The sequence below is a fragment of the Thunnus thynnus genome, chromosome 3 (assembly GCF_963924715.1).
Source record: "Thunnus thynnus chromosome 3, fThuThy2.1, whole genome shotgun sequence".
NCBI classification, from domain to species: domain Eukaryota; kingdom Metazoa; phylum Chordata; class Actinopteri; order Scombriformes; family Scombridae; genus Thunnus; species Thunnus thynnus.
In genome coordinates, this window is record NC_089519.1 from 28594525 (window position 1) to 28609461 (window position 14937).

At 39.0% G+C, this 14937-nt stretch overlaps 1 protein-coding gene across 1 annotated transcript; it reads left to right on the forward strand.

Annotated features, from left to right (window-relative positions):
- The first annotated feature begins 1822 nt into the window (after positions 1-1822).
- Positions 1823-11181, forward strand: mief2 (mitochondrial elongation factor 2). Its single transcript, XM_067585182.1, has 8 exons — positions 1823-2002; positions 5419-5578; positions 6314-6479; positions 6596-6684; positions 7776-7952; positions 8075-8238; positions 8759-8911; positions 9752-11181. Exons 2-8 carry the CDS (start codon positions 5441-5443, stop codon positions 10251-10253), a joined length of 1389 nt encoding a protein of 462 aa, XP_067441283.1. The 5' UTR covers positions 1823-2002; positions 5419-5440; the 3' UTR covers positions 10254-11181.
- Positions 11182-14937: the final 3756 nt, after the last annotated feature.

Sequence of the window (14937 nt, forward strand, 5' to 3'; positions counted from 1 at the left end):
GGTTTTGACACGCATCTATTTTCACTGAATGAAAAGTCTCAGTTTTCATGTATTTGCTAAGAATTGAAATTCAACTTCGGCTGAGGCTCAGTGAATAAAGTCTGAATGTATTGTCATTCTTGTAGAAAGTTTCTATGATCACATCAATGAAGAGTTTATCTTCACATAAGTGGAGAAGACTCTCTGTTTGGGCCTTTCCAATTAAATTTCTGTACTCTGATATTTACTCATTTGGTGTATTTGTTATGCGTCCTGGATATTTACAGAAACTAGTATTTATAATTCACACATAATTCACAGCATATGTTCAATGTATCTGTGCTTTGATCTTTTCAACTGTACAATCAAAGGCAACTTTAGCTGTCCAAATTAATCAAATCAAGTCCCTACTAAAAAGACTGTAAATGTGACAGATATCCACTTTATTTGACTAACTCAGATGGCTAAAGCCTCATATAGATGTTTAAATACATTTTTGCTCCAAATGAAGACTATGGATTTAGTTATTATGAGGCTTCAGCAGGTTGATGTAGACAAATTAAATAATGCTCCACAGTTACTCTTTTAGTGTAGAATTACCTCTTTGTGCTCCGCTTGGACACACTGTTTGTCTGGGGAAACACAAGGGGGAATGTGGTCAAAGTCCGTCTGCTGATGAAGATCATGTGACATGATGGAAAACACCAAAAGAGCTACAGTGGAGGAATGCAACTAAGTTCATTTATTCAAGTTATTCAAGTTTTGAGGTACTTTTACTTTACTTGAGTATTTCCATTTTATGCTACTTTATAATTCCACTCCTCTGCATTTTTGTACTTTTCATTACATTACATTTATTTCACAGGTCAATATTTTACATATAAAACAGATGATGTATTTTGTATTCTTTATATTTAATTAATTTAGATTACTTTGTTGAGATCTGTTGATGGATTATTGATAAAAATCCATATTAAATTCTTTTTTATTCAATGTTTTAAGATAAAACAAATTCCTAAAGTGGTGAATATGTTTTACAGGCACTGTGCTGTGTATCTGTACACATTATACAATAACTATAACACTGAATGAGGCCATTTTGCATTAAGGGGTACTTTTACTTTTAATACATTAGATAAATTTTGCAACTAATACTTTTATATGTTTACTTAAAGGACAGTTCACATTTTTTCAAGTCTGTCTAATACAACAATCAGGTGCCCAAATGAACAGTGAAACTGGTTTTTCTTGCTGTAATAATTCCTCCTGTTCATACTGACCATTAGAAGATCCCTTCATAATGCACTTATAATGTAAGTGATGGAGGACAAAATCCACAAACCTTCTTCTGTGCAAAAATGTATTTAAAAGTTTATCTGAAGCTAATATGAAGCTTAATTCGTCCAAATTAGTCAAATCAAGTAGATATCTTTCAACGTTACAGCCTTTTTAGTGCCAAAGTCCCTCTTCTTGTTACTATACTTCCACCGCAGCTCAACAGTGAAACACTGTGTGAGGAAACAGACAGGCAGATATCCACATGATATAAATAACTCAGACTGCTGAAGCCTCATATAAGCGTCAGATAAACTTTTAAATGCATTTTTGCCCAAAATGACTGTTTGGACGCACAGTGGATTTTGGGCCCCCATCACTTACATTTAAAGCACATTGAATAACCAGTATGAACAGGAGGAATGATTATAAAGAGGAAAGTCTCTTTCAATGTTCATATAGGTACCTGACTGTTGTTTTAAGACAGACTTGAAAAATGTGTGAATCCGTCCTTTGCGTTACAGCTGCTGTACCGGAGGTCCTCCTGGGGGCGCTGCTGCACCTCGACGTCGACTGCTAACCGCCGAAGAAGAAATTGACAGACAGCTGTTAGCTAGCAGGCTGAGCTATATTTACCCCAAGATGGTCGCGAACGATTGCAAAAAGGCTTTGTTGTCATCGACACACGTATTTTAACAAACGCTAATGGTTTGGGGTCAGATTCTTATCTTTCTCTCCGCGCTGAGTGGTGAGTATGTTTAACAGTAGAGTGGCGCTAACTAACTAGCTGTTGGTTAGCTGTTAGCAGCAGTTGGCAGCCGTTAATACGTTTTCTGCTTCTCTTCATGCTTATACGTGAAAAACACTTAAAAAATGGCCTGTTTAGTCGGTTTATTTGCCATGTAACTACCTTAGATGGGCATTTGTCGTGAAATGTTACCAGCGAAGACTGTTACTGTAAGCAATCTCAGGCGTTACATCCACACAGTGCAGGCTATATGTAACCAGTGTTATTATTATAAATAATCAGCAGTTATGATTTGGAGGATGATAAAGTGTCACTGCTGTCTAACAGTTCCGCTTTCAGTGGTGGAAGAAGTATTCATATCCTTTATTTAAGTAGAAGTACCAATACCAATGGAAAAAAAAAACTCCATTACAAGTAAAAGTCCTGCATGAAAAATCCTACTTATGTAAAAGTAAATAAGTGTGAGCAGCAAAATGTACTGAAAGTATTGCAGTAAAAGTAGTGTTTTGGTCCCTTTGACTGATATATTATTATATATGACATCATTAGATTATTAATATTGAAGCATCAGCATGTTATTGTTGTAGCTGCTGGAGGTGGAGCTAGTTTGAACTACTTTATATACAGTTAGCTAGTTAAGTCCAGTGGTTACCAACCTAGGGGTCTCGCCTCTCCAAAGGGTCACCAGGTGCATCTGAGGGGTCTTGAGATGATTAATGGGAGAGGAAAGAAGAAGAAAAAAAGTGTTGATACAGTTTTTAGACTTTTCCTATAAATTTTGATTTTTGGTGAAATATTGAATCATTTTAACACTTATTGACATTAAACCATATGAGAAGTTTAGAGGGAAGAATCACTATTTGGTGGAGCTGTTAACAACTCATAGACATCTGAAATGTGACCCCGACTACACACTGCTTTATGTAAGATGTCAAAAGACAAAAAGGTTGGAAACCACTGGTTTCATCTTTGTGGTTCCACATACAACAATGTGTTGTATTTTAAAAGCTTGTTATATCATCCATTGTGTCAAATTTTCATCTGAAAAGTAACTAAAGCTGCCAAATGAATGTGGTGGAGTAAAAAGTACAATATTTTCCTCTTAAATGTAGTGGAGTGGAAGTACAAAGTAACATAAAATGAGTAAATGTACTCAGTTACTTTTCACCACTGGTTTAGGAACCTTGTGGGAGAACACGGTGCTCCTGTTTATGCCAACAACTCACTGTTTCTGTACAGCAGTGCTGCCACCTTTTGTCACTATCACACAAACACAAAAAGAAGCAATACAAACAAAAACTCTCATTTCACTTCCTTTATCCCATGTAAGATCACTTCGCTCATTTCTACCCAGCTATTAACGTTAGGCTGCTTGTCCCCTCGCTCACAGTGAAACAATAGTTTGTATATATTCTGTATATTTAGTATATTATACTAAAATTGCATGATAAACTATATTTTGGAAGCATCATTGTTCCAGTCTTTTTTTTTTTTTTTAATGCCCTGCTGCTACAACACAACATATTGGTCAATACCACTATGACTAATCTATATGTTTATCAGTTGCTCCAGACTGATGTGTTTGCATCAGCTCAACCAGGGTTAGGTAACTTTTGTTAATATCAGATGTCCTTCACTTGGTCTGAGGGTCATGTAACTAAAAGAAAACTGAACTCTGCTCTAATGTTGAAAGCGTCACCTCAGTACTCTATGTGCTGCGGACATTTGTTCTACTGTAACTTGACTAGAAAGGTTGTTATATATTTGACCCAGCCGGTGTGACTCAGGCATGTATTGGGTCTAAAAATAGAGCATATCTCCATTCTCGGGACCATGTACATCTGGCAAGGAGAGAGAGAGACGTGCACTCGGTTGAAATGGCCTCGAGTGATCTGTGACTATTTCTAGATCTCAGGTGCCAGGAGCTAAATATGATAGTGTTTTAGTATTGTACAAACTAAAAGCTTATTTATTATGGTCATGTACTGCACGTATCTCTCTCTCTAGAAATAACCGCACTTGAAAGGATCGGCTCGCTGTTTTCCAACTCGGACCAAATTAAAATATCGTTCCCCATCAATGATAACCTTACTGATGGCTTTAGTTTTGAGAAACATACTTTCTTCCTACTGTCTTTGATCACCGGCTTTATAATCAGACAGGCAGCTGCTCCACCAACTGCTCTTTGTCTTGGCAGGCATTTTGATATATCTCTACAGGAAAATCACAGCTGTAATTAATAACATTAACGACTGAATTCCATGTGGCTCACTGGAAATGATTAATGAAACTACAAAGGAACAGAACCGGCCATTAATGTTATTAATTACACCTTTACTTTTCCTCATACAACAGATCTAAATGTCTCTTCACGAACCATACTTTCAACTCCCAAGAGAAACAAACTTAACAGCATAGTTTCCAATTCTCCTCTTAAAAGTCAAACGCACGTCTGCTTTTTCTGTGAGCTTCCTGTCAAACAAGATTCATTGTGGTTGTTAAAGGTCTAAAATATGACACCGTGCAATTGTGTTTAAAGCAAGTGACAGACAGCAGCAAAGTGTTTAGACGCTCAAAACAAAAGGTGCTAATGAGGTCTTCCGTTCATTTTATTCACCATATCGCACCAACAACTGCACTTAGCCCTGCAATCGACACTCAGAAAAACAAAACTGTTTCTCCATAATTCAGTAATATCAACGTTAACGTAACGCAGTTTTACATGCATGACACAGTCAGTAATTCTCTAACTGAAAAGGGCGTTTTAAGGAAGATTAAAAGATGTTATGTCATCATGAGTAAAGCTCTGTGGCTCCTTGCCGGTGCAAATTCAAACTACAGACGTACAGAGGTGACAAATTAAAGGAAAAAACCCCAAATAAAGAGACTTAGTAAGGTGTTGGGCCTCCAGAACAGCTTCAGTACTTCTTGACAGGGACTCTACTGGAAAAATGAACACCATTCTTCTAAAAGATAGTCCCTCATTTGGTGTTTTGATGATGGTGGCGGAGAGCACTGTGCAACAAAGTCTCCCGTAGATGTTCAGTTGGGTTGAGATGTGGTGACTGTGAAGTTCCTCGGCAAGTGATTCACATCGTGTCCCGTTTGGAAGCATCTGCCTTTTGTTATGTTTCTCTACTTATTTATTCAAATTTTCCTTTAATTTGTCACCCATCTGCACATATTTTTAATACTGATATGTTGAATTCATATGCTGTTTTTAATTATAATAGAAATGCTGCGTTCAGTTCATCTCATGGATGATTCTAACGTTAAAACATTCATGTATAAGCGCAGTTGTATACAAGATTTCAAGAAGAAGAGAAAACTGCAGGTCGAGTTAGTTTCCCATCTACCTGACAGTCATGTGTTGTTACTTTCTGCTCCTCTAAACATAGTCACTTTCCCTTCCCAAGGCTAACCACAAAAAAGGAAGCGATGAACTTCCAGGGCAGTCGGAGGCGGGGAGAGGATGGCATCGCCATGGTGATTGACTTCCTGCTGTCTAATGCCCGGCTGGTTCTGGGAGTCGGCGGAGCTGCCATGCTAGGCATCGCTACGTTGGCGGTGAAACGGGTGAGTGCTTTTGAGGTTGTTAGTGTCACATCAGTGGGTCGTTCATATGCACCATGAAGGCATAAATTACTGCAAAAAAAAAAAGTTCTGACTTGAGATAAAGTGCCATAAAGATTCTCCATGAAATCTGAAAAGCACTAGCAACATGCAGCAACACTCAGAGTGGTAGTATGAGTTATATGTTGAGTTGTCCCGCAGTGATAAATAAATAAAATAGCCTGATCATATTCCCAACATATGTTTTCAGACAATAACATCAAAACAAAAACAAACAGGCAAATATAGTTTAGTGAAAAGGATCATTCTGTTTTTATTGTTTTGCATTAAACTGATTGATTGCTGTTTGGCTGCTGATTCTAAAATCAAAGATAATGTAGTCAATTAACAGACGTCTCCAATTAAGAACTCCCTTGCTATAAGAAAACACAACAGTAACGTAACACAGACAAAACCAAAGAAGGCAACAAAATACTAACAAATACAGTACGGTATGTTAGTGGTATGAATGAATTTAGTCTAAAATCTCTAGCATCCTTTAAGAAAATTGTCTGCACTAATGTAAAATATCTGTAGGCCTTAAACATGCAAAACCTTCACAATAGTCCTGATCTTCCTCCTGTTGAGGCCGAGGTTACCTCTAAATTCTGTCTGCAGGTTGCGACAGTGAATACACTCTGTATACTGACGGTGTTTTATCTGTGTTTGCTTTCCTCGTCCGTGACGATGGGTGTTTAGCTGATAGAGCGCGCGGGCCGAGCGGCTGACGATGAAAAGGTGGAGCAGAAGATGGCTGAGAGCTGGGAGGAGTTGAGTTTAGTCTCTGCTTCCCCCACGCTGATCAAGAAGGGCATAGAGGGCGTCGTGATGAAACACGTCGCCAAGGCGGCCAAACAACAGAAAGGTATCGGCTACGTCTGAGCAACAGAAAGTGTTCAGACGAATGACTGACACAAATATTCACAGTATGCAGCCCGCTGATGTTACTTGACAGCTGTTTTAAACCTTTTTCTCAATCAGCTGACCTGTGCCAACAACCTCAGACGGAGGTGCAGCCTAAACCCGAGTCAAAATCCAAGAGGCTCCAGCTGTGTGTCGTCAGTCTGCAGGTACACTCTTGACATTTCACCTCTGAACTCTTGAAGGGCTTTATGAATTCAGTCTTTGCAGCTGCTGTAAGCGCTCTCCTTGGTGTTGGCTCATTCATTTATTCATGCGTAACATGTTTTGTAAAGTGCAGTGCTTAAGGGATACACATTGTTATGCACTGGTTAAGCTGCACAGAGCCCCCAAGAGCCCTGCATAATGAAACTACATCGTGAGCTTGTGCACTGGCTGTATAGAGGAAGTCAACCAAGCATGAACACACTTTCAGGTTAGTATGCAGAACATCCACAGAAGCAGAAAGTGTGTGAATTCATTGAATAATTTGTTCAGTAAATGTTAGCAGAGCGGTGAAGTCCCATACATTACAAACACATGAGTGGTCCTGGGAAGTGATTTTAAAAAAAATGTGATTTGCCATTTAAAAAGTTGAGCAACTGTGTCTTCTTATGCACAGCCTCACATCTTCGTATTCAAATTCTTCATAGCTGGCACGTTGCATTTGCAAATAATACTGTGGGAACAGTTGAAGCTGTATAACGGGAATTGTGTAACGGTGTATATATATATATATATAACTGTTGATGCTGTAATTTTGTGTCAGCAGGAGGAGTTTTAAAGTTTTAACTCCCTTCAGGAATGTAAAACCACTCGCCTAGAAAGGGCACCCTGAAGATCGGGTAACCTCTGCAAATTCTTCTTTAACAGCAGCAACAGAATACACTTGGCATTGTTCCTCTTTTGTTAACTAGTTTTTCTCCTTGCTGCAACTTAACAGGCAAAACATCTTCCTGTCACAGCTCTCAAGTCTTTGTAGAGACACAAAATGACTTTGAATATTGTATTACACAAGAGACTACTGCATGTATTCCCAGTGCAAGTGTAAAAGACTTTTATTCACTTCTTGTTTTGGGTTGTTATCTTACCAGCACAGTTCCTGAGGCTCTCTGAAGGATGTACATACATGAATGTAGTACAGAACCTGTCCACCTGAACAGAAACTTGATTTTTCAAGACTTTCTGAGCTCATCATGCTCCCTATCACTGAAAAATATGAGTAAAGGAAACGGTATTAAACTGTATAAACTGTGTTTAGGATCGTCTGCAGCAGTACTATCACACGAGGGCGGCTCTAGCTCCACATGAGGTCCAGAGGGCTCAGTCTTTGGCTCTGGACATCTGCACTGAGATCCAGGGCTTTATGCACAGCCGTCATCCTGACATGCCCCTGGGTGAGATGAACCTCGGAGGTTCTCTTCTGGATGACCTGCAGGTACTCACAAGTACAAAATGCATTTTCCTCAGAGCTGATAAGACACTTTTACAGGACACCTCAGCAAGGTGTTAGATGAATGCCACCTGGGTTCATGTATGTGTGTATGTGTGTGTGTTTAGGTGGTCAGTGCGGACCATGCGTGTCTTCTGGTGCCCCTACAACTGGAAGATTCTCTGTGGCGTCTCATCCCAGGAGAGGAAACACTGCTCACACACCCACTGCACTGGATGGTCCGACGAGTCAATTTAGAATATTTTCCCAGAGGACGCAGCTACTGGGACAGGTGATCACACACAGAAAATACTTTTGATTGCGCAGGGAAATACCACATTTTAGTGTTTGCATCTCTATAAATAAAACAGGTCAGTTGGTTTTACTAGCAGATTATTACTGATAATTGGCCACAGAGGTGTTTTTGCAGAAGTGATTGTTGGAGGAATTGTTGTTCTTTTAGTTATAAAAGTTTTGTTTTACAGTTACATCACAGACAGGATCCTTTAAAATGCTTTAAAGCTGCATTTATCAATTTCTATTTATTTATTTTATTAAAACTGAATCACACTGATAGATCTAATATAATAGGTGACCTCTAGTAGCTCACTGATTTTATTTTTACATCATCATCGAGCAACAGAATTCGTCAACGTAAGCACAAAGGTTTATACTACCTACACAAGGCTTTTACATCAGCCTTTGTAAATAACATAGAAGCAGCAGTAATAGGCATCATGGCTAAACGTGTAACACAAATACCCAAAACATTGAGCCATTTTTTAAAAGCTGTCTCTCCTTGTGTCTTGTAGGTATCTGGTGGGCGGTTATTTGTCCGCAGAAGCTGTTGTGAACATGTTCAATAAAGCTGTCATGGAAACGATTAACTGGCCGTCCATCAGCGGCACTTTGGACTGTCTCGTTAGACCTGTACTGGGAGGACCAGACCTTCGACTTGAGATACGGTGTGTGTTTATGCTTAAAATGATGCTTTGCTCTTTGTGTTGAAAATGTGCTTCAACTATGAACGAAGTGTTTGATTAACCCCACAGTTAATTTGTCTTTTTAAACCAAACTACATAATGTTACAACCTGAATTTCTCTCTTTGTTAATATATCTGTCGTCCTTTTATCTGTTGTAAAATTTTGTCTTGCATGTAAATGTTTCAAAAAGGCAATTAGATGAAAATGCTTCAAAACCCGTGTATACAAGATGCTAAAAGTAAAACGTTCTGCTTAAAGCTGCACAAATAGATATTTTTATGTGAATAATGATTCAAGTGACCACATGAAATGTGAAAGGTGTCACTTGTAGTGATGAACATACAATTATCACCTGACTCAGTAGTTCCTTTCAGATCTACAGAGCTTTTTAGTGTCTTTCAGCTCATTGTTTTGGTTTTTAGGACCCGGAACTTTACTGTTTTAGTTCACTCGCAGCACTCTCATCAGCAATGTTTTTGGCCACAGCAGGCATCAGTTTTCAGTGAATAAGTTCTGATAAACCCACTTCACACTGGCAGCCAAACAGCAGACTGACAAAGTTATCAACTAGCTGGTGAACACAGTGGAGCATTTAGTGGCTAAAAAGACAAATATTTTTCTCAGGAGTTGGTGGACACTGATACAGAGCTAAATGTAGAGTGAAAATTACTCTTCCATTCATCAGCTGGTCAGAAACATGATTCAAATGAAGGCTGATGTTACTCTGTATATGAATGTGTAAAAGGGCAAACTAAGCTGCCCCAAACTATGAATTAATACAGGCTTAAACTTCATTTTTTTCCCCTGTTATGATCCCTCAGGCCTGAAAAAGAAAAGGCAGACAGCAGTCAGCCACTCTTCATCTCCGTGTTGCCTCTGCTGAGGGAGGGGGATGTGGCTCTGACCGCCCAGCCTGAGCTCACCTCTCCCTGGATCAACGCCTGGCACCTCTCTCTCTACCCGTGGGAGACTCAGCGTCTGGCTCAGCTCGACGCCTCCGACGGCGGCAACCGCAGACTCACGCTTAAAATCCTCAAGGCGGTGTGCAGGCTGAACCCCGCTCTGCGACCGCTCGAAGCCGCCCCGCTGGCCAACCTCATCCTGCACCTCAGCGACAGTGAGAGCGACTGGTCCGAGAGCAGCCTGGACGTGCGATTCCAGCAGTGTATCACAGAGCTGATTGGCTACCTCGAGCAAGAGGCGTTGCACAGTTACTTCAAGCCGGCTGTCAATCTGCTGAGCGGCTTGTCAGAGGACCAGGTGGACCAGATGGGCTTCATGCTCTATTGTGCTGTGTCAGAGCCTGAAATACTGTTTATATAACACCCACAACAACACTTCACATATCTCAAGCTCTGACACACACAGATCAAAGGAATATTCTTTTATCATTCATGATGTTCGGTTCAAGACAAAGCCTCCTCTCCTTGTTTAGCTCCTCCGTCTTGCTTTGATGCAAACAAACAGGGTACAGTTGCAATGACAAAATGGCAGGCACCATGGACTGACGTCGACACCGGGCAGGATGAGGAGAAGAATACAAGGAGACCGCAGATGTGAAAGTGACAATCAAGCTAAAACAAACGACCGTGATGAAAGGAAAAGTGCCAAGGGAGGGAGCCGAGGACGTGTTAATCAAGATGTTTGAAACGATGCTTTCGGGATGTGCCTGATCATAACACACCAGAGCCAAGTCTGCATTGAAGTTTGTGTGTGATTGTGTTTCACATGAGTGTTTTTAGTTTGGGAGACAATGAAGGGTCAACGCGGACGCATACATACAGTTCAGCACATCTGTCGTCAGCAGAGGAGGAATACAGATTAATATATTATTTCTGTTCTTCAACTGATAGCGTGTGCTCTGCATCATTTTCCTAAATCTTTAAATATTCTAACTATGCAGAATAATAACGACCTGCTGGGTTTCGCTGCACTTATTAGACGACTCAGTCTGCCAGAGTTGAACTTATTCAACTCGACATGTATATTTTATCATACTGGAGGTTGAAGTGTGCAGTATTTTTGTTCATAGTGTTAAGTGTTCAGTCTGTTGCCAATCTTATTGGGGTAAATTAGCCCTTTAAACTATGGTTAAAGTTGCCTAATAATTTTATGCAGTTGCTTTTAAATACGGTATGAATGTTGTGGGCATCATCGGTTGTGTTTTCTTTGCTGAGTGAAAGAAAAATTGATTTTCTGTGATTGAACAGTGAAACTGCAAACTGAATTAAAGCACTTATTTAGATTCTGACCCGGTTGCCCCGACATTTCTTTTCTATCTTTATTAAAATCAGTTGTCTCAAAGGTACTTTTTTTTTTTTTTTTTTATGCAGCTTGGTTCATCAGTTGCAGTGTGTAATCATTAACAGAGTCATGCAACTTTGTCACATTAGAAACTGTTTGAACTTTTTGTAACTAGGTCTTGTGACATTTAGTTGGCTGTTAACATCAGCTGATAGTCCAAACAACAGAAATGGATGTTCACTAACATGTGACCTGAAATCACCACAACTTCAAATCTTGTTAGTTAACATTATATACAAGATTATTGCTATAAACGGGGTAGTTTAACTTTTCTGCATGTACAGAAATTGTTATTTTTTTTTTAGTTTAAGCCTTTCTTAAACAACACTCCCAATACCCATATGTGCATTTAAAGAGTTATTGATCACTATAGTTGTTCCTCCTGTCTGTACCGTCTCTGTAAAGCTTTATGTTCAAAAATGAGGCTTCAGCAGTCGCAGTTAGTCGAATCAAGTGATCGTCCCCGAGTTACGTCTTTTTACTCTCCTGTACAGAATCCTCTCTTTGTATTTCCATGGACAGTGTTTCTTTGCTGAGCTGCAGAGGGAATCTTGTACTAAAAAAAAAAAAAAAAACTGTAACTTTGGAAGATGCCTGTTATGGAGAAAACGCTGATCAGTGGTCGACTCATCAGTGAAGAAAGCGTCCAGGAGCCTTTGATGTCTTATGCTGAGAATATTTACTGAACACTCGGCCAAGCGGAGAACAGAAACCTTCTCGATCACAGTTGAATGTGCATTGATGCCGTCTCTAATGTTCTGAGGATTTCAGGTCTTTAAACTCCTACAGCTCTTACTATAAACACTATACGCCCAGAAATGGTCAAACTCGATGCATCTACCGTATACAAAATCTATCGGCTCATTAGTTTCTGAACAGGGAAATGTTTTTACTCGTGTTAGTGCAGTCACGTTGCATGGAGGTTTGAGCCGCCGTTGTCTGATTATGCCAGTGGAGTCTATGCAATCAGCTATCTGTGGTGTCCAGGGAGTCGGGCAGTAACCCCCTCTGACCTTGGTAACCATGGCAACGCCGATTTATCCTTTATCAGAAAGGCTTCCGCTTCCCCAAACATCACAGACAGCTGCTCTGAGTCTCAAGGAGAGAAGACAGTGTCTCCTCCAGCTTAAGACTCAGTGTTGCTTACTCTGTGGGTTATACTGGTGCTTCACCCAGTATAACCCAATTTGGAACCCTTAAACACAGAATTTTCCATAACAATGCCCTCTTGATTAGATTAATTCATACAGCTGAATGTTAAAATTAATTTTTACACAGGACAGCGACTAGATTTTGTCCTCCGTCTCTTACATTAGAATCATTTTTAGGGAGGAATCTCTGCAGGGGCCAGTATGGACAGGATTAATGATTACAGCAAGCAAAAACTCTTTGAATGTACCATACGGATGTGAATATTGTTTTAATACAGAAAATCTTTTTACCTGTAATCTGCTGAAATGTATCCGATAGACTATCTGGTAACGTTTACGTAGTTGTATTCTGCTTTTCATTTATTTATTCTTTGTTTATTTATTTAGCAGTAGCTGTGCTTCTTTTACTTGTTGAGTCTTGTTGGATTTCACTTTGTAGAAAAGGACTTTTTGATATTGTTTTGATAAATGCTGCGGAAATGAACAAAACCTCTCAGATGATGACCTCACACTGTCAGAACCCGTCTCTGCTCCACCAGTTTTTTTTAAGCCACCTCCGTTGCCGGGCTGAAGCAGATCATTTCCAGTCGTCCACCAGCCGCAGAGGCTCCGACAGGCTCGGTTTCAAGCTTCACATCCGTCATATTTATTAACAGCTTCAGACAAATCTGTGACAATGTTCAGTTGTGGATATTACTTATCAGTGTTTAATCCACCTCATTCTCAGACATGGAGGAAAAAATAATAGAGACAAAATTTTATATATAATAATGCATTCAAATACAGCAACAAACACCCTCAAAAATCATTTTAAACACCTGTTAACAACATCTACATTTTATTTTATTACTTTACAAAGTGCAGGGGTTTGTAAAGTGATGGTTAAGGTGTGTCCTGTTGGGGGTGAATGTCTATACAAACAAGTATTTTTTTAATTAATATTAGTAATAGTAATTTTGATCATTTTGTAGAGCTCTGTTCACTTAAACATTAATTATCAGTGTTGAAAAGCTGCAATAAATTGACTTTAATTCAATGTGGTAAAACAACACATGAAAACTTCCACTAGGGGGCTGAATACTTTTTATAATCATATAAATAATAACACAGTCGCCCTATGCATTAAGACCCTCAGGACCCCCTATATAAGCAGAAAAAGACTCCTAGTCCTCGACAAAGTTCAGTTTGGGGTATTAAATGTAAAGGTCTTAATTGTAAAAATTGAATCAACCACATTCTCAAACATAGAGGGAAAATATATATATATAATCATGCATTCAAATACAGCAACAAACACCTACATGAATGATTTTAAACACCCGTTAACAACAACTAAATCTTATTGGATGACTTTACAAAGTGCAGGAGTTTCACACAGGTGATAACTGATCATGTGACTTTTAAAAGCAACTGGCTGCATCAGTCATGTTAGGAGAGTCCTTTTAAAGATGGTGAATGTTAATAAAAACTATTTTATATTTGTCATTTTATATTTGAAATTCATTTTGAGGATTTTTAGGGATATCCAAAGTTTTTTTTTCAGTTGATCAGTGTCAAAAATGCTGCATTAAATACTTAAATTCAGTGTGATAATAATAATTTTTACTGGCCAAGTTTATTTATGCATACAAGGAATTTAACTGTGGTTTAGTGGCTCTCAGTGTAGGGGAGAACGGCGTTGGTTGACACATTCATTAGATGTCGCTCCCTAGAGGGCGTTGTTGAAAAATGTTGGCGCTGAAATTTTCAGAATTGGGGTCAGAGATCACCTACAAGGTCATTTCAGGAGTAAGACACTTGACATTGAGGTGAGAAGATGTTTAGTGTTTTTCATGTCAAAATGTAAATATCCAGCTATTCAGTGTTTCTCTTCCAGGCTTTTACATAATAAGTTTATAATAAAATAATTATAACCATAAAAAAGTATGAAGGGAGAACTAGTTTAGATAGTTTTTTTCTTGCTATGCTACAACATGTCGTTGTTAGCTTTACCGGTGGCAAAAAATCCCAGTTAGGTATCCGAGTTGTCACATTCATGAACATTTAACATGAAATCATTCGTTTTTAAGATTTTAAGAAAATTTTCCCCATTAAAGTAAAGCAGGGACAACCAGCCCCACGATGGGGATCGTAGTCACAAGCGCACAAGACGTATTTGACCCTCCACATCTTTTGAACAGAATCAGCTGAAGGAGAGTAAAGTTAATCCATACCTGACACTTCACGCTTCCATTACACATTGAAAGGGAATCTATTAAGGAAACAATTTTTGAAGGTTTCAAATGAAAGTGTGACAACCAACCCTGTTCTCCCCTACTTACACCGAATAACAACACAGCAATCTTCAGAAAGAAGTTACCTTATATACATACAGTTAGTGGTTATGTACAGTATATATACAGCCTGTTCAAATATACAATATTGAACGAAAAGTATTGGACATTTTGTGTTGTAAACACAAATAAATATGTATAATTTGTCGGTAAAAAAGAAAGAAAACTTCCAAAAGGGGGCGAATATTTTTATAGGTTGTGTATTTAGGTCACTCTGTG

What these genes read in the sequence shown, in the direction of transcription:
- mief2 (XM_067585182.1), top strand. Translation starts at nt 5,441, where the DNA reads ATGAACTTCCAGGGCAGTCGGAGGCGGGGAGAGGATGGCATCGCCATG. An exon ending in CTACGTTGGCGGTGAAACGG is followed by an intron (nt 5,579 to 6,313) that starts GTGAGTGCTTTT and finishes ATGGGTGTTTAG; the next exon opens with CTGATAGAGCGCGCGGGCCG. An exon ending in TGTGTGTCGTCAGTCTGCAG is followed by an intron (nt 6,685 to 7,775) that starts GTACACTCTTGA and finishes AACTGTGTTTAG; the next exon opens with GATCGTCTGCAGCAGTACTA.